Source organism: Pseudophryne corroboree, chromosome 3 (assembly GCF_028390025.1).
Source record: "Pseudophryne corroboree isolate aPseCor3 chromosome 3, aPseCor3.hap2, whole genome shotgun sequence".
NCBI lineage: Eukaryota > Metazoa > Chordata > Amphibia > Anura > Myobatrachidae > Pseudophryne > Pseudophryne corroboree.
The window spans coordinates 763410958-763431556 of record NC_086446.1 but is presented as its reverse complement, the minus strand read 5'-3'; the positions used below and the strand labels follow the sequence as shown (position 1 = coordinate 763431556).

Here is a 20599-nt window from a genome sequence, read left to right as displayed (position 1 = left end):
AAGTTTACATTTCTCCTCAGAGGATTTAAATTTATTTTTTTGGTTCTTTTTACTGAACTTTGGCTTTTTGGATTTTACATGCCCTCTACTATCACATTGGACATTGGCCTTGGCAGACAACGTTGATGGCATTCCATCGTCTATGTCATGGCTAGTGGCAGCAGCTTCAGCACTAGGAGGAAGTGGATCTTGGTCTTTCCCTATTTTATCATCTAAATTTTTGTATTCCATTATTTTTTGGGAGTTATGTAAGACAATATGCGTCACAGGAATGACTGGAATGACTGATGGCCAAGACACTACCACTGGTCTGATGCAGCACAACACAACCACACTGTAAGGGACTTGTGGTTGTTGTTATAGTTATAATAATACTGTGGCAGTGGACATATAGCAGCAGCGTATACCACTGTGACTGCATCGTACTGGAATAACTGATGGACAGGACACTACCACTGGTCTGATGCAGCACAACACAACAACACTGTAAGGGACTTGTGGTTGTTGTTGTTATTATTATTATAATACTGTAGCAGTGGACATATAGCAGCAGCGTATAACACTGTGACTGCCTCGTCACTGGAATGACAGATGGACAGGACACTACCACTGGTCTGATGCATCACAACACAACAACACTGTAAGGGACTTGTGGTTGTTGTTATTATTATTATAATACTGTAGCAGTGGACATATAGCAGCAGCGTATATATACCACTGTGACTGCCTCGTCACTGGAATGAGTGATGGACAGGACACTACCACTGGTCTGATGCAGCATAACACAACAACACTGTAAGGGACTTATACAGCTACACTGGATATACAGTATGGCAGCAGAGAACACCAACACTGTGACTGGCTGGACTGACGCAGCACAACTGACTACACTGGACTGGACAGCACAACACAGCACAAGACTCGCCACCCCACTTTCCCGCCCCCACACAGACACTGAACACTGAGGACACGTCCTCTCAATACACTCTCCGAGACTGGAGTAAAAATGGCCGCGACGCGCGTCTCCTTATATGGAATCCAAATCCCGCAAGAATCCGACAGCGGGATAATGACGTTTTGCCTCGTTCGGGTTTCCAAGTCAGGCAGGAAAACCCGAGCCTGGCTCGGATCCGGACTCGGAAGGCAAAGTCCAGTAGAGTTCGGTTCTCTGAGAACCGAACTGGCTCATCTCTAAAATATATATATATATAAAACAGTCCACTGTAGGCGGCACACTGGTCACAAAAGATACAAAACAGCAAGTTGCAGCAACAAGGTTTCGAAGTTTATTCTCCGTCCTCAGGTTAGAATAAACTTCGAAACGTTGTTGCTGCAACCTGCTGTTTTGTATCTTTTGTGACCAGTGTGCCGCCTACAGTGGACTGTTGTATTGACCCGTGGCTCTGCGGGTCTAGGAGGGCACCGGGACTGAGTTATTTGTACCTGAGAGTGCTGCCAAAAGTCGTTTGTATATATATATATATATATATATATATATATATATATATAAAATTTGGTAACAGTAGCAATATGGAATAAAACAGCAGTATAATAAAAAACTTCAGGTGATAAATAGCAAGACAGGGTTATTTGACTCATGGTAATATTAAAAGAAAAGGTTTATATATATATATATATATATATATATATATATATATATATAAAGACCTCTTATAATAGTTCCTAAATATAACAAGTTAAAAGTCAATAGAAGGGACAAGTTATAAAAATGGTGCTATTGCATTATTGTCATTTAAGCCATGGTGCACGAGCTCTATGTCTTTAAATGTAGGACAGTTAGTATCTGAAGCATGAAAGGTTTTAAAATGTCTTGGAATGGTATTGGTGTCTACATTATTTCTAATACTTATATAACACAGATAGTGGCAAGATTCACACCAGCTCACACATAACAAGGCAAAAGCAAACTAGCTTGAACAATATAGCAACAGCTGAACAACAGTACTTAACCAAGTAACAAAGCAGTACTTAACCAAGTAACAAGGCAGTACAGAACCAAGTAACAACTGCAGAAAAATGAAGCGCTGGGCGGGCGCCCAGCATCCTCTACGGACTACGAGAAAAGGATTTACCGGTAGGTAATTAAAAATAAGAATTTACTTACCGATAATTCTATTTCTCGTAGTCCGTAGTGGATGCTGGGGACTCCGTAAGGACCATGGGGAATAGCGGCTCCGCAGGAGACTGGGCACAAAAGTAAAGCTTTAGAACTACCTGGTGTGCACTGGCTCCTCCCCCTATGACCCTCCTCCAAGCCTCAGTTAGGATACTGTGCCCGGACGAGCGTACACAATAAGGAAGGATTTTGAATCCCGGGTAAGACTCATACCAGCCACACCAATCACACCGTACAACTTGTGATCTGAACCCAGTATACAGCATGATAACAGAGGAGCCTCTAGAAAAGATGGCTCACTACAGCAATAACCCGATTTTTTGGTAACAATAACTATGTACCAGTATTGCAGACAATCCGCACTTGGGATGGGCGCCCAGCATCCACTACGGACTACGAGAAATAGAATTATTGGTAAGTAAATTCTTATTTTCTCTGACGTCCTAGTAGATGCTGGGGACTCCGTAAGGACCATGGGCATTATACCAAAGCTCCCAAACGGGCGGGAGAGTGCGGATGACTCTGCAGCACCAAATGAGAGAACTCCAGGTCCTCCTCAGCCAGGGTATCAAATTTGTAGAATTTTACAAACGTATTTGCTCCTGACCAAGTAGCTGCTCGACAAAGTTGTAAAGCCGAGACCCCTCGGGCAGCCGCCCAAGATGAGCCCACCTTCCTTGTGGAGTGGGCATTTACAGATTTTTGGCTGTGGCAGTCCTGCCACAGAATGTGCAAGCTGAATTGTACTACAAATCCAACGAGCAATAGTCTGCTTAGAAGCAGGAGCACCCAGCTTGTTGGGTGCATACAGGATAAACAGCGAGTCAGATTTTCTGACTCCAGCCGTCCTGGAAACATATATTTTCAGGGCCCTGACAACGTCTAGCAATTTGGAGTCCTCCAAGTCCCTAGTAGCCGCAGGCACCACCATAGGTTGGTTCAGGTGAAACGCTGAAACCACCCTAGGGAGAAACTGAGGACGAGTCCTCAATTCCGCCCTGTCCGAATGGAAAATCAGATAAGGGCTTTTACAGGATAAAGCCGCCAATTCTGACACGCGCCTGGCCCAGGCCAGGGCCAACAGCATGACCACTTTCCATGTGAGATATTTTAACTCCACAGATTTAAGTGGTTCAAACCAATGTGGCTTTTGGAACCCAAAAACTACATTGAGATCCCAAGGTGCCACTGGAGGCACAAAAGGAGGCTGTATATGCAATACCCCTTTTACAAACGTTTGAACTTCAGGGACTGAAGCTAGTTCTTTTTTGGAAGAAAATTGACAGGGCCGAAATTTGAACCTTAATGGACCCCAATTTCAGGCCCATAGACACTCCTGTTTGCAGGAAATGTAGGAATCGACCCAGTTGAATTTCCTCCGTCGGGCCTTACTGGCCTCGCACCGCGCAACATATTTTCGCCAAATGCGGTGATAATGTTCTGCGGTTACATCCTTCCTGGCTTTGATCAGGATAGGGATGACTTCATCCGGAATGCCTTTTTCCTTCAGGATCTGGCGTTCAACCGCCATGCCGTCAAACGCAGCCGCGGTAAGTCTTGGAACAGACAGGGTCCTTGCTGGAGCAGGTCCCTTCTTAGAGGTAGAGGCCACGGATCCTCCGTGAGCATCTCTGAAGTTCCGGTTACCAAGTCCTTCTTGGCCAATCCGGAGCCATGAATATAGTGCTTACTCCTCTCCATCTTATAATTCTCAGTACCTTGGGTATGAGAGGCAGAGGAGGGAACACATACACTGACTGGTACACCCATGGTGTTACCAGAGCGTCTACAGCTATTGCCTGAGGGTCCCTTGACCTGGCGCAATACTTGTCGAGTTTTTTCCCAACGGTTTATAATCATGTGGAAGACTTCTGGGTGAAGTCCCCACTCTCCCGGGTGGAGGTCGTGTCTGCTGAGGAAGTCTGCTTCCCAGTTGTCCACTCCCGGAATGAATACTGCTGACAGTGCTATCACATGATTTTCCACCCAGCGAAGAATCCTTGCAGCTTCTGCCATTGCCCTCTTGCTTCTTGTGCCACCCTGTCTGTTTACGTGGGTGACTGCCGTGATGTTGTCCGACTGGATCAACCCCGGCTGACCTTGAAGCAGAGGTCTTGCTAAGCTTAGAGCATTGTAAATGGCCCTTAGCTTCAGGATGTTTATGTGAAGTGATGTCTCCAGGCTTGACCATAAGCCCTGGAAATTCCTTCCCTGTGTGACTGCCCCCCAGCCTCGCAGGCTGGCATCCGTGGTCACCAGGACCCAGTCCTGAATGCCGAATCTGCGGCCCTCTAGAAGAAGAGCACTCTGCAACCACCACAGGAGAGACACCCTTGTCCTTGGTGACAGGGTTATCCGCTGATGCATCTGAAGATGCGACCCGGACCATTTGTCCAGCAGGTCCAACTGGAAAGTTCTTGCGTGGAATCTGCCGAATGGGATTGCTTCGTAGGAAGCCACCATTTTTCCCAGAACCCTTTCATTGATGTACTGAGACTTGGCTCGGTTATAGGAGGTTCCCGACTAGCTCGGATAACTCCCTGACTTTCTCCTCCGGGAGAAACACCTTTTTCTGGACTGTGTCCAGGATCATCCCCTAGGAACAGAAGACGAGTCGTCGGAATCAGCTGCGATTTTGGAATATTGAGAATCCAATCGTGCTGCCGCAACACTACCTGAGATAGTGCTACACCGACCTCCAACTGTTCCCTGGATCTTACCCTTATCAGGGAATCGTCCAAGTAAGGGATAACTAAAATTCCCTTCCTTCGAAGGAGTATCATCATTTCGGCCATTATCTTGGTAAAGACCCGGGGTGCCGTGGACCATCCATACGGCAGCGTCTGAACTGATAGTGACAGTTCTGTACCACAAACCTGAGGTACCCTTGGTGAGAAAGGTAAATTGGGACATGAAGGTAAGCATCCTTGATGTCCCGAGACATCATGTAGTCCCCTTCTTCCAGGTTCGCAATCACTGCTCTGAGTGACTCAATCTTGAATTTGAACCTCCGTATGTAAGTGTTCAAGATTTTAGATTTAGAAACGGTCTCACCGAGCCGTCCGGCTTCGGTACCACAACAGTGTGGAATAATACCCTGTTCCCTGTTGCAGGAGGGGTACCTTGATTATCACCTGCTGGGAATACAGCTTGTGAATGGCTTCCAAAACTGCCTCCCTGTCAGAGGGAGACATCGGTAAAGCCCACTTTAGGAAACGGCGAGGGGGAGACGTCTCGAATTCCAATTTGTACCCCTGAGATATCCCTTGAAGGATCCAGGGGTCTACTTGCGAGTGAGCCCACTGCGCGCTGAAATTCATTGAGACGGGCCCCCACCGTGCCTGATTCTGCTTGTAAAGCCCCAGCGTCATAATGAGGGCTTGGCAGAGGCGGGAGAGGGCTTCTGTTCCTGGGAACTGGCTGATTTCTGCAGCCTTTTTTCCTCTCCCTCTGTCACGGGGCAGAAATGAGGAACCTTTTGCCCGCTTGCCCACGAAAAGACTGCGCCTGATAATACGGCGTCTTCTTATGTTGAGAGGCGACCTGGGGTACAAACGTGGATTTCCCAGCTGTTGCCGTGGCCACCAGGTCTGAAAGACCGACCCCAAATAACTCCTCCCTTTGATAAGGCAATACTTCCAAATGCCGTTTGGAATCCGCATCACCTGACCACTGTCGTGTCCATAACCCTCTATTGGCAGAAATGGACAACGCACTTAGACTTGATGCCAGTCGGCAAATATTCCGCTGTGCATCACGCATATATAGAAATGCATCTTTTAAATGTTCTATAGGCAACAATATACTGTCCCTATCTAGGGTATCAATATTTTCAGTCAGGGAATCCGACCACACCAACCCAGCACTGCACATCCAGGCTGAGGCAATTGCTGGTCGCAGTATAACACCAGTATGTGTGTTTTAGGATACCCTCCTGCTTTCTATCAGCAGGATCCTTAAGGGCGGCCATCTCAGGAGAGGGTAGAGCCCTTGTTCTTACAAGCGTGAGAGCGCTTTATCCACCCTAGGGGATGTTTCCCAACGCACCCTAACCTCTGGCGGGAAAGGATATAATGCCAATAACATTTTAGAAATTATTAGTTGTTATCGGGGGAAATCCACGCATCATCACACACCTCATTTAATTTCTCAGATTCAGGAAAACTACAGGTAGTTTTTCCTCACCGAACATAATACCCCTTTTTGGTGGTACTTGTATTATCAGAAATATGTAAAACATTTTTCATTGCCTCAATCATGTAACGTGTGGCCCTACTGGAAGTCACATTTGTCTCTTCACCGTCGACACTGGAGTCAGTATCCGTGTCGGCGTCTATATCTGCCATCTGAGGTAACGGGCGCTTTAGAGCCCCTGGCGGCCTATGAGACGTCTGGACAGGCACAAGCTGAGTAGCCGGCTGTCTCATGTCAACCACTGTCTTTTATACAAAGCTGACACTGTCACGTAATTCCTTCCAACAGTTCATCCACTCAGGTGTCGACCCCCTAAGGGGTGACATCACTATTACAGGCAATCTGCTCCGTCTCCATATCATTTTTCTCCTCATACATGTCGACACAAACGTACCGACACACAGCACACACACAGGGAATGCTCTGATAGAGGACAGGACCCCACTAGCCCTTTGGGGAGACAGAGGGAGAGTTTGCCAGCACACACCAGAGCGCTATATATATACAGGGATAACCTTATATAAGTGTTTTTCCCTTTATAGCTGCTATATTTTTAATACTGCGCGTAATTAGTGCCCCCCTCTCTTTTTTAACCCTTTCTGTAGTGTAGTGACTGCAGGGGAGAGCCAGGGAGCTTCCCTCCAACTGAGCTGTGAGGGAAAATGGCGCCAGTGTGCTGAGGAGATAGGCTCCGCCCCCTTCTCGGCGGCCTTATCTCCCGTTTTTGTGTGAATTCTGGCAGGGGTTAAATTCATCCATATAGCCCAGGAGCTATATGTGAAGCATTTTTTGCCATCTAAGGTGTTTTTATTGCGTCTCAGGGCGCCCCCACCCAGCGCCCTGCACCCTCAGTGACCGGAGTGTGAAGTGTGCTGAGAGCAATGGCGCACAGCTGCGGTGCTGTGCGCTACCTTATTGAAGACAGGACGTCTTCTGCCGCCGATTTTCCGGACCTCTTCTGTCTTCTGGCTCTGTAAGGGGGCCGGCGGCGCGGCTCAGGGACCCATCCATGGCTGGGCCTGTGATCGTCCCTCTGGAGCTAATGTCCAGTAGCCTAAGAAGCCCAATCCACTCTGCACGCAGGTGAGTTCGCTTCTTCTCCCCTTAGTCCCTCGATGCAGTGAGCCTGTTGCCAGCAGGTCTCACTGAAAATAAAAAACCTAAAACTAAACTTTTCACTAAGCAGCTCAGGAGAGCCACCAAGTCTGCACCCTTCTCGTTCGGGCACAAAAATCTAACTGAGGCTTGGAGGAGGGTCATGGGGGGAGGAGCCAGTGCACACCAGGTAGTTCTAAAGCTTTTCTTTTGTGCCCAGTCTCCTGCGGAGCCGCTATTCCCCATGGTCCTTACGGAGTCCCCAGCATCCACTAGGACGTCAGAGAAATGCTATTTTCTCTTACATCCTAGAGGATGCTGGGGTCCACATTAGTACCATGGGGATGTACCAAAGCTTCCAGAACGGGAGGGAGAGCGCGGAGGCTCCTGCAGAGCAGATTGACCAAACTTTAGGTCCTCAAAAGCCAAAGTATCGAACCTGTAGAATTTAGCAAACGTGTTCGATCCTGACCAAGTAGCTGCTCGGCAAAGTTGTAAAGCCGAGACACGCCGGGCAGCCGCCCAGGAAGAACACACCTTACGAGTAGAGTGGGCCTTAACAGATTTTGGACACGGCAATCCTTCCGTAGAATATGCATGCTGAATAGTGAACCTGATCCAGCGAGAAATTGTCTGCTTAGAAGCAGGACACCCAATTTTCTTGGGATCATAAAGGGCACACAGAGAGTCCGATTTCCTGTGACGAGCAGTCCTCTTCACATATATTTTCAAAGCCCTCACCAAATCCAATGACTTTGAGGTAATTGGGGAGTCCGTAGCCACTGGCACCACAATAGGTTGGTTGATATGAAAAGCCGACACAACCTTTGGAAGGAACTGCTGACGCGTCCTGAGTTCAGCTCTATCCTCATGGAATATCAAGTAGTGGCTTTTACAGGACAATGCCCCCAATTCCGACACGCGTAGAGCAGAAGCTAAGGCCAACAATGTGACAGCCTTCCACGTGAGAAACTTGACCTCCGCCTCCTGTAAAGGCTCAAACCAATCCGATTGCAGGAAATGCAACACCACATTAAGATCCCAGCGAGCCGTAGGAGGCACAAAGGGAGGCTGGATGTGCACCTCTGACATTGCAGCTCTGCTCTTCATTCCGCCCTGTCAGTTTATGTAGGCCACCGTCGTTACATTGTCTGACTGTGCTTGAACGGCTCGATCCCGCAGAAGATGTGCCACTTGGAGAAGACCGTTGTACATGGCTCTTAGTTCCAGAATGTTTATTGGAAGACTGGATTCCAGACTTGACCACCATCCTTGGAAGGTTTCCCCTTGAGAGACTTGCATCCGTGGTTAGAAGGATCCAGTCATGAATCCCGAACCTGCGGCCCTCTAGAAGGTGAGGCATTTGCAGCAACCAGAGGAGTGAAATCCGTGCTTTCAGCGACAGACGTATCCTCTGGTGCATATGTAGGTGAGATCCCGACCACTTGTCTAGGAGATCCTGTTGGAAGGACTGTGCGTTAAATCTTCCGTACTGTAGGGCCTCGTAGGAGGCATCCATCTTCCCCAGAAGGCGAATGCACTGATGAACCGATACCCGGGCTGGCTTCAGGACATCCCGGACCATTGTTTGTATCACCAATGCTTTCTCCTCCGGTAGAAGCACCCTCTGCACTTCCATGTCGAGGATCATCCCCAGGAAAGACAATCTCTTTGTCGGCTCCAAATGTGACTTTGGAAGATTCAGGATCCAACCATGTTCCCTGAGCAGACGAGTCATGAGAGCAATGGGCTGCCACAACTTCTCCCTGGTCGATACCTTTATCAGCGGATTGTCCAGATATGGAATTATGTTCACTCCCTGTCTCCGGAGGAGAGCCATAATCTCTGCCATCACCTTGTTGAACACCCTCGGCGCTGTGGAGAGACCAAACGGCAGTGCCTAAAACCAAAAGTGACTGTCTGACAGTGCAAATCTGAGATAAGCCTGTTGCCAAATCGGAATGTGGAGTTACACATCCTTGATATCCAGGGATACCAGAAACTCCCCCTCCACTAGACCTGAGATCACCGCCCTCAGAGACTCCATTTTGAATTTGAACACCCTTAGATAAGGGTTTAACGACTTCAAGTTCAAAATTGGCCTGACCAAACCATCCGGTTTCGGTACCACGAAAAGGTTTGAATAGCAACCCATATTTTGCATATGAGGTGGAACTGGAACAATGACCTCTGACTTTTCCAATTTTGGATGGCTTCCTGTAGGATAGCCCTGTCTGTCAGTAAAGCTGGGAAGCCTGATTTGAAGAATCGGTGAGGTGGGAGTTCTTGAAACTCCAGTCTGTACCCCTGGGACACAATATCCTGTACCCAGGGATCCAGGCCAGATGACACCCAGACGTGGCTGAAATGTCTGAGTCTCGCACCCACCAGCCCGTCCTCCAGGCTGTGTGGTCCACCGTCATGCTGAGAATTTTGAGGTACCAGAAGCAGGCTTCTAGTCCTGAGAACCTGCAGGTGCAGGTTTTTTGGATTTTGCATGACCACCTTTAAAGAATGTGGTAGGAGGCTTGGACTTTTTTGTCTTAGCTGTCCGAAAGGACTGCGATGCAGATGAAGAAAAGGGTTTCTTCATAGAAGGTGGAGCTGAGGGAAGAAATGGTGACTTACCCGCGATTGCTGTGGAAATCAACGCATCCAACGCTTCCCAAATAGAGCCTGACCTAAGTAGGGTAGGTTCTACCCACTTCTCCTGGATTCCCCGTCGGCAGACCATTGGCGTAGCCAGAGTCCCCTGCGAGCTGAGACAGACATGGAAGATATCCTTGCATTCAGCGTACCCAGGTCCTTCATGGATTCCACAATGAACCCCGCAGAATCCTGTATGTTACGTACAGTTCAATGTCACTTCAATCCATTGTATTTAAGACCTCTAGTAACATGCCTGACCACTTTACTATAGCTTTAGAGATCCATGCACAGGTACTAGTAGGCCTTAATGCCACCCCTGAAGCAGTGTATATGGATTTGAATGTAGTGTCAATCTTACGATCAGCCAGTTCTTTTAATGCGGTAGATCCAGGGACAGGAAAAACCACCTTTTTTGACAGTCTGGAGACAGATGCGTCAACTAAGGGTGGGGTCTCCCAACTTTTCCTATCCTCATCAGGGAAGGGAAAAGCAACCAGAAACCTTTTGGGGATCTGGAATTTTTGATGCAGGGAAGGTTAGCGAGGCTTTCTTATTGTCTGTGAAGTAAGCCTCCTCAACCTGCTCAGGTGGTGTGTCAGTAATATTTAACACATCTCTAATGGCCTCAGTCATGAGCTGTACCCCCTTTGCAAGGGATGCCGCCCCCCTCAGCATATCCCCATCACCGTCTGCCGTATCAGAGTTGGTATCCATGTCATCTTACATAATCTGGGCAAGTGCATGTTTCTTTGGGTATATGCTAGGGGATTTAGAAGGCATAGGAACGGAACCTGACCAAACTGCCATAGAATTCTTTAAAACCCGAGTTTCAGTCTCAGTATGGGCTACCCTAATAGAGATCTGAGAGATCATTCACTAAATATAAGTCAGCCATTCTGGCTCAGTAATAGGAATCTGAGACAAGGCATTACATACCTGGGTACATGGAATGGACTCCTCTGGAGAAGAAACATCCTCTGCAGCATAAGATACAGAGTCCCTGGACATGGTTTTGTGAGAAAGCATACACCCACACTCACACCAGAAAATGTCAGACACAGTTTCCCCCCCAAGTACCTTCAGAGAAGCACAGAACCTGGAGCCAGCACACACATAGCGCTTAATTAGGTAGTATAACCCACCTGGCGCTGACTGTGTACCCTTAATAGACTACACAGTGCCGGGTATAACCCACCTGGTGCTGACTACGTACCCCTAATAGACTACACAGTAATACACAGCCTACCCCTCCCTTCTACAACCCCCTGGTACCGCACAGGATATCTGGAGTCGTGAGGAGGAACAGCACTCCCTGTCAGCGTCTCTGGAGCTGCATCTGCATGGAGAAAATTATGCTGAATGCTGCTGGGTCCGCTCTGAGGAAAAGCTCCGCCCCTGGACATGGCGCCTCTTCCCGCACTTTCAAACGATTATACTGGCCTGAGCAGAGCCGGCCCTAACCAATATGATGCACTAGCCAAGATTTTGGATGGTGCCCCCTAGCACCACCGTTGGTTCTGCCTCTGACCTTTCACCTCTTTCCCAGCACCATCACCCCTCATCCATAGCAGTACTTATTTTGGGGTTTGTACCCCCTATATTTTAAAGGAACAGTCTGCACATTTGGCGCACAGCCCAAAAAGGAGTGTGTTTTTTGCTGGCAAGGGGCATGGCCACACAATAGTAACCCCTATTTCAATTACACCACACACTACTGCAACTTTATTCACATTTGATCATGCGATAGTGTCCATAATTCATATTACATCCCACAGCAGTATCACTTTACCTTATAAACGTTACTCCTCACAGTAGAGCCCCTTATTCATATTACATCACACTGAATTGCTCCTTATTCACATTACACTACACCCTATTGCTCTTTATTCCCTTTAGACGACACAGTAGTGCCCTTTCTATACGCAACACCACATAGTAGAGCACCTTACACACATAATGTCCTTACACATGAGACACATTATTAATGTCCTTATAAACATAATGCACCTTACACATTATGACAACCTTTATTAATGCCCTTTTACATGTAACGTCCCTTATGCATATGCCGCACATTATTAATGCCCTTATACACATGACACACATAGTGCCCCCTACATATTTGCTGCACATTATTAGTGCCCCTATACACATAATGACACACATACAGTAGTACCCTGTTACACATATTCTGCACATTATTAATGCCCTTATACACATAATGACACACATAGTGCCCCTTACACATATGTTGCACATTATTAATTCATTTTTACATGACACACATAATGCTCCTTACACATATTCCGAACACTACTGCACAACCAACCCACTCACATGCAAACAACACTCACACTGCCACTAACACTGTGACCTCTGCCTCTGCTTGAATACAGATGTGTCCTCTTAAATCTTGTCTCAATGCTAACATCAGGCACATTTATTTTAATGAAAATGCATCTTATTTGCATTGCTATGTGGCTAGGATGCACAAGCAGCTTCTCCTGATTAAAATGATATGCAGCATGCCTATATACTGTGTGAGACTGTGGCTGTAACTGCATACGAAATGCTACACACAGAATATAGGCATGCCGCATATCATTTTAATCAGCAGAAGCTGCTGGTGCCCATAGGCATATCAAATACCCTAGGCAATTGTCTAGTTTCCCTATGCCTATGGCCGGCTCTGGACCTGAGGATTATGCTAGCAGAGTTACCAGGGTCACTGACAGCCTTGCCGATCAGTGTAGGGTGGGTCTGGGACTCAGGGTCGACAGCACAAAGGTCAACACACTTTAGGTCGACACCAATTGGTCGACACACATTAGGTCGACAGGGTCAAAAGGCCGACAGGGTCAAAAGGTCGACAGGAACAAGGTCGACATGGAAAAAGGTCGACATGAGTTTTTTATGTTTTTTTGGTGTCGTTTTCTTCGTAGAGTGACCGGGAACCCGAATTAGTGCACCGCGTCCCCTCGCATGGCTCGCTTCGCTCGCCATGCTTCGGGCATGGTGCCTGCGCTTCGCTCGGCACACTTTACCGTTCCAATCGTAGTCCACGTGGATCGTTAAGTATGAAAAGGTTCAAAAAAAGAAAAAAATCATGAAAAACTCATGTCGACCTTTTTCCATGTCGACCTTGTTCCTGTCGACCTTTTGACCCTGTCGACCTTTTGACCCTGTCGACCTAATGTGTGTCGACCAATTGGCGTCGACCTAAAGTGTGTCGACCTTTGTGCTGTCGACCTGGAGTCCGGATACCGTGTAGGGTATCTGTGCTGGCTCAGAGCGCCCCTAATAGCGCTGCACTGTGTACCGCTGAGCTCTCCGGAGTGTAGTTAGTACTGCGCTCCTACCCTTGTGCCGCCATTTATACCGGCCCCCTGCTTGTCGGGTCGCCGGTGACTCACTCGCCACCGGAATCTTCTGGCTTTGTAAGGGGGTGGCGGCATGCTGCGGGAGTGAGCAGTCAAATCGGGCAGCTAACGATCATCACCCTCAGGAGCTCAGTGTCCTGTCAGCGGAGATAGTGGCCATTAACCTCTCAGGATTGAACACTACTCCCCCCCTAAGTCCCACGAAGCAGGAGGCTGTTGCCAGCAGGCTCCCTGTGCCTAACTCTAAGAAAAAAAAATAAAACTAGAAAAACTCCTGTGGAGCTCCCCTAGCTGTGACCGGCTCCACCAGGCACATTTTCTAAACTGAGTCTGGTAGGAGGGGCATAGAGGGAGGAACCAGCCCACACTATTAAACTCTTAAAGTGCCAGTGGCTCCTAGTGGACCCGTCTATACCCCATGGTACTAATGTGGACCCCAGCATCCTCTAGGATGTAAGAGAAACATAATTAAGAACAAAGTTAAATAAAAGTGCCATTTGTAACAAATGTTACAGTGTATGAACAATGTGAAAAAAGTACAATATATAAAAGAATGCATAAAAGAAGATAGTGGAGTTAATGTTTGTAATTTAAATATCCATCTGGATTCGAGGCAAAGCAAAGCTGTGGATCTATCACCGCCCCGCTGTAGGGGTGGTACATGGTCTATTATTCTGCATCTTAAAGTAGAAAGATTTAGGTGGTCATTCCGTGTTGATCGCAGCCAGCAACTTTTTGCTGCTGCTGCGATTAACTAGTCCACGCCTATGGGGGAGTGTATTTTAGCTTAGCAGGGCTGTGATTGCTTGTACAGCCCTGCTAAGCTAAAAAAAATTCAATTCAACAAGACCAGCCCTGGACATACTTACCCTGTGCGACTATATCAGCAATGCTGAGGCCGGCTTTGACGTCAGACATCCACCCTCCGTTCTCCTGGACACGCCTGCGTTTTCTTCTCCACACCCCAAAAACGTCTGCCAACGGTCCGGTGTCGCCCAGGTACGCCTTCTTTCTGTCAATCTTCTTGCGGTCGGCTCTGCGACTGCTTTCTTCATTGTCCTGGACGTAACCCAGTGACCCCTGTCGCCGGGCAATGTCGCGCATGCGTAGAGCGGCTGCCACGCATGCACATTCTGGACCCATTCGCACTGCAGTAACAAACCGCTGCGTGCGAATGGGTCGGAATGACCCATTATGTCCTAAAGCTAAAAAAATAATTTTCCACTCTTAAAACATTGCATGATTCTCTTTTGCTTGAATGTTGGTAAATCAGGATCAGTGGAAACTATGGGCCATAACTTGGTAATGTGTCCACAGATTTTATGACTAATAGGATTAAAGTGATTCACCCACATTAAACGTGTCTCATTCTGTGTTTTCTGTGCATTGGTTTTTAATAAATGCGAATGTGCGTGTGATAAAGCTCTATTCATTTGATGTTTTAGGTTCACGTCATCATATCCCCGCTCTATAAACTTAGTCTTCATTGAATTTAATTCTATTTGTAGCTTTTGCGGGTCACTAGTTATTCTGCATGCTCGCAGGAATTGAGAATAGGGTAATTCTTGTTTTAATGCCTGGGGATGAAAACTCCTGTTAAGTAAAAAGATTATTCCTATCTTTTGGTTTGACATAAATATCTGTTTGTAATGTGTTCTCAACTTTGGTTATGGAAATGTATGTTATAGTTACTACATTCCCAAGTGAATTTAATTGGATGTATTAAATTATTGTGTGTTGTTAACATATTATCTAAAGCCTCTAGAGTGCCAAGCCAAAAAATGATCAGATCATCTATAAATCTTTTGTATAGATACAGGTTGAGTATCCCATATCCAAATATTCCAAAATACGTAATATTCCGAAATACGGACTTTTTTGAGTGAGACTGAGATAGTGAAACCTTTGTTTTTTGATGGCTCAATGTACACAAACTTTGTTTAATGCACAAAGTTATAAAAAATATTGGCTAAAATGACCTTCAGGCTGTGTGTATAAGGTGTATATGTAACATAAACGCATTCTGTGCTTAGACTTAGGTCCCATCACCATGATATCTCATTATGGTATGTAATTATTCCAAAATACGGAAAAATCCCATATCCAAAATACCTCTGGTCCCAAGCATTTTGGATAAGGGATACTCAACCTGTATAGGTGTTTAGAAATTGTTACATCTTTGAAAAAATGTCTTTCAGTTTGAATCACATAACAGTTTGCTAACGACGGAACTACTGGCGTCCCCATCGCGCAGCAAGATGTTTGTAAGTAAAAGTGCTCATCAAAGAAAAAATAATTTTTGGTCAATGTCATTTCCAATAAAGATATGAAAAAATCTGCATCTGGACCCTTGTATGCCGGATTGTGTGTTATTAGTTATTTGACCGCTATCAAAGCTGCTGCATGTGGTATGACGGTGTATAAACTCTTTATGTCTACAGTGCACATTATTAACTCATTCGGTATGTGATTGTGTGTCTGTAAACTATTTAATAGTGCAGTGGAATCTTTAAGATAAGAACCAGAATTTTGTACAATTGTTTGCAAATAGCTATCAAGATACACAGCAATCACATGAAAAATCGATCCCCTGGCAGAGATTATGGGTCTACCAGGGGGTCGCTCCAAAGATTTGTGTACTTTGGGTACAGTATATAGTAAAGGTATTCGTGGAAAAGAAACAGTTAACACATTTTTCAAATCACCAGATATTATCTTATCTGATTCTGCCCTTAGTAACAGCATATCTACCTGTATTTTAAAGAGTCCAGTGGGGTCTTCTGTAAGATTCTCGTACACAGTAGAATCTAACAGCTGACTGTATATCTCGCTTTTGGAATCATCCAGGTTCTGTTCTGTATCATGATAGCAGCACCTTTGTCTTACGGTCATATTACAATGTCCTTATAGGACTGTAGGTCACGTAATGCTTGTTTCTCAGCTGCGTTCATATACTGAGATGTACCCGTGTTTTTTTTGTGCCAATGGGAGAATTGTATCAGTAAGTAATCTAGAAAAAGTTTTTAATGAGTGATTTAAAGATGCTGGATCAAATATAGACCTTGGTTGCAACTCCTTCACCTTGATCGGTATATCCGAAGTGGAATTTATATTTGATGTTATTGATGTGTGTTTTTGAAAATACTCATTCAGGCGCAGCTTCCTACTAATTTTCCACCTATCATTCAAAAGGTTTGAATGTTGCAGTTGGTATAAATGAGAGTCCCAAATTTAGAACCTGCATCTCCATTTGGGTTAAGTTTTCCTTTGGCGAGGTGGTCTGTAATTTGTTTTTCTGCCTCTTGTTTTAGCCTGCCCTCTGCATGCATGTTTTCTTAATTCAATCGGAGTATTTCGTGCGGATACTCCTTCTGGGACCTCGCGAAAAAGGTGTGGAGAAGATTCATTTTCATACTCGCCCATGGAACTGGTTCCTGCTGATGTTCCTGAATCAGCCTTAAAGCGAAAATATCTTCTAGTTTTCTGCTTGCAAAACTCTGTTATATACTTGTTGTTTGTCATAGTCCTGATTGACCTTAGTCCTTTTGGTTTTCTTAAATTTAATAAGGTCATTGGTGTATTGCTCCGTTTGTTTGTGCAACTTGTCCAGCCAGTCTATAGTAGTATCAGCTTGTAACAAGCATTTGTTATTCTTTTCAAAGTTGGTAAGTAATTGTTTTTGTGCATTCAGCTCCCTGGTACGTTCCTCAATTACCAGGAGTATCAGATCGAAAGAGCACAAGTTTAATATTGATGTCCATTTGCGGCAGAACAACATGTTATGTCTGCCAATGGTTGGTACATTTTTGATCCGAAAGCCACGTGGGATCTTCTTGTTGCCTTGCTTGAGCACACAGTGGTGGGTTTCCTGCTGTACCTCAATAGTATACCAAATGCAGTGAGCCGGCACTCCTTGTCTGTGTATGTAACTTGCGTCGGTGCCTTCCCATTAATCAGTCCCCGTAGGTGACCGAAGAACCCATATAACGTCCAGAGGGCGGCACTCACATGTCTTTCAAATCAAACACAGGATCCCGTATTTAAATCAACGTTTCAGAATTTTCACTGCAATTCTTTTGTCAGGATATAAATAAAGCAAACAGTGAGTGCTTAAATACATCAGGTGGCTTCACCCACGGGAACGTAGCCCAAAAGTGTTCAAAACACAATTATATATAAATAAAAAATAAGATACAGTCACATAATATATAAAACATCATTACGAACAAAGTTAAATAACTTTGTATTAAGTGCCAATGTAACAAATATTACAGTGTATGAACAATGTGTAAAAAGTACAATATATAAAAGAATGTATAAAGAAAGATATCAACCCGTGGGGTATCAACAACTAGATGCTGGTATAAACATATGTTTATACCAGCATATAGTTGTCTATACCCCACGGGTTGATATCTTTCCATTATCGGAGTATCACCGCAACAAGAAGATCCCACGTGGCTTTCAGATCAAAAATGTACCAACCATTGGCAGACATAGGGGTCTATTCATGCAGCAGTGAAAAGCCCTGTTTTGCGTTAAACAGGGCTTTTCTCTGCCTACTGCAATTCACAGAGCTGGTTACCGTGGAGAAGTCTCTGACTTCTCCAGCGGTACCCCCCGCTCTGTGCCTGAATCGCATCACCATACCTTTGTATGGCGAGTGCGATTCAGGAAGGTGCGGAAAGCTCTGCTTTCCGCTTCTCCATGGAGTTCAGGTTCGCCATCTCAGGACGGCGTAACCGGAACTATAGTGCGGAGACGGCAGGGAAGCTCAATGCTTCCCTGATCGCTGCTCGGCACCTTTGCGCTGGCTCCCCCCCCCCCCCCCCGACCTCCCAGCAACCACTGCGGCCTGCCGGGAGGTCAACACCCTGCGCATGCGCAAAGGGACCCGCCGCTGGACCCCGCGCATCTCTGGGAAGGACTGCTGGAGAAACCTCCCCGCAGGAGCCCCAGACACCGCAGCGCATCGTCGGAAGGGTGAGTATACATGAATTGCTACTTATCACAGCTATACATCGCATCGAAGCAATGCAATGTATAGTGATAAGTAGCAATTCTGATTTTGTATTCTGTATGAATAGACCCCATAACATGTTGTTCTGCCGCAAATGGACATCAATATTAAACTTGTGCTCTTTCGATCTGATACTCCTGGTAATTGAGGAACGTACCAGGGAGCTGAATGCACAAAAACAATTACTTACCAACTTTGAAAAGAATAACAAATCCTTGTTACAAGCTGATACTACTATAGACTGGCTGGACAAGTTGCACAAACAAACGGAGCAATACACCAATGACCTTATTAAATTTAAGAAAACCAAAAGGACTAAGGTCAATCAGGACTATGACAAAGAAAGCAGAAAACTAGAAGATATTTTCGCTTTAAGGCTGATTCAGGAACATCAGCAGGAACCAGTTCCATGGGCGAGTATGAAAATGAATCTTCTCCACACCTTTTTCGCGAGGTCCCAGAAGGAGTATCCGCACGAAATACTCCGATTGAATTAAGAAAACATGCATGCAGAGGGCAGGCTAAAACAAGAGGCAGAAAAACAAATTACAGACCACCTCGCCAAAGGAAAACTTAACCCAAATGGAGATGCAGGTTCTAAATTTGGGACTCTCATTTATACCAACTGCAACATTCAAACCTTTTGAATGATAGGTGGAAAATTAGTAGGAAGCTGCGCCTGAATGAGTATTTTCAAAAACACACATCAATAACATCAAATATAAATTCCACTTCGGATATACCGATCAAGGTGAAGGAGTTGCAACCAAGGTCTAAATTTGATCCAGCATCTTTAAATCACTCATTAAAAACTTTTACTAGATTACTTACTGATACAATTCTCCCATTGGCACAAAAAAACCACGGGTACATCTCAGTATATGAACGCAGCTGAGAAACAAGCATTACGTGACCTACAGTCCTATAAGGACATTGTAATATGACCGTAAGACAAAGGTGCTGCTATTATGATACAGAACAGAACCTGGATGATTCCAAAAGCGAGATATACAGTCAGCTGTTAGATTCTACTGTGTACGAGAATCTTACAGAAGACCCCACTGGACTCTTTAAAAAACAGGTAGATATGCTGTTACTAAGGGCAGAATCAGATAAGATAATATCTGGTGATTTGAAAAATGTGTTAACTGTTTCTTTTCCACGAATACCTTTACTATATACTGTACCCAAAGTACACAAATCTTTGGAGCGACCCCCTGGTAGACCCATAATCTCTGCCAGGGGATCGATTTTTCACGTGATTGCTGTGTATCTTGATAGCTATTTGCAAACAATTGTACAAAATTCTGGTTCTTATCTTAAAGATTCCACTGCACTATTAAATAGTTTACAGACACACAATCACATACCGAATGAGTTAATAATGTGCACTGTAGACATAAAGAGTTTATACACAGTCATACCACATGCAGCAGCTTTGATAGCGGTCAAATAACTAATAACACACAATCTTTCATACAAGGGTCCAGATGCAGATTTTTTCATATCTTTATTGGAAATGACATTGACTAAAAATTATTTTTTCTTTGATGAGCACTTTTACTTACAAACATCTTGCTGCGCGATGGGGACTCCAGTAGTTCCGTCGTTAGCAAACTGTTATGTGATTCAAACTGAAAGACATTTTTTCAAAGATGTAACAATTTCTAAACACCTATCTGTACAAAAGATTTATAGATGATCTGATCATTTTTTTGATCTGGCACTCAAGAGGCTTTGGATAATGGGGTTAAATATAGACGAACGTTGAATAAACGTAAGGATAAATAAGAATCCGGGTTTTTTCTGATGGCTGGATGTGGCAGCCTTTGTTACTAGGCAGAGTTAGGCTAGTGGTGTGATGTGGTCAATCAAAGGTTGAGAGCCAATAAGGGCTCTGTGGGTGTGTCGTTTGGTTAAGGGTATTTATGGTGGGCTGTTCTGTGCGGACAGCCTCTTTGATAATTGCCTTGGAGTCTGGCTGACTGGGTCCTTTTGCTGGCTAAGTTGAATTGTCTCTTCCTTTTATTAATTTAGTTGTTTTAACTTAATTGTCCTTGGCCTCCTCCTCACCCACCCCACACCCCATCAGGCTGTGCATTCCCCCCCCCTGGCTTTGCTTCC

At 45.4% G+C, this 20599-nt stretch overlaps 1 protein-coding gene across 1 annotated transcript in view; it reads right to left on the bottom strand.

The window, feature by feature from the left end:
• The window catches only part of LOC135057428 (killer cell lectin-like receptor subfamily B member 1B allele B), a 138722-nt gene extending 121938 nt beyond the window's left edge, over positions 1–16784 (bottom strand). The window contains exons 1-2 of the mRNA XM_063963321.1: positions 16694–16784; positions 14325–14660 (exon numbers count right to left, since the gene is read on the bottom strand). Coding sequence (XP_063819391.1) covers positions 14325–14660; positions 16694–16784 — 427 coding nt within the window. The remainder of the gene's footprint in view (positions 1–14324; positions 14661–16693) is intronic.
• Between the last annotated feature and the right edge of the window lie 3815 nt (positions 16785–20599).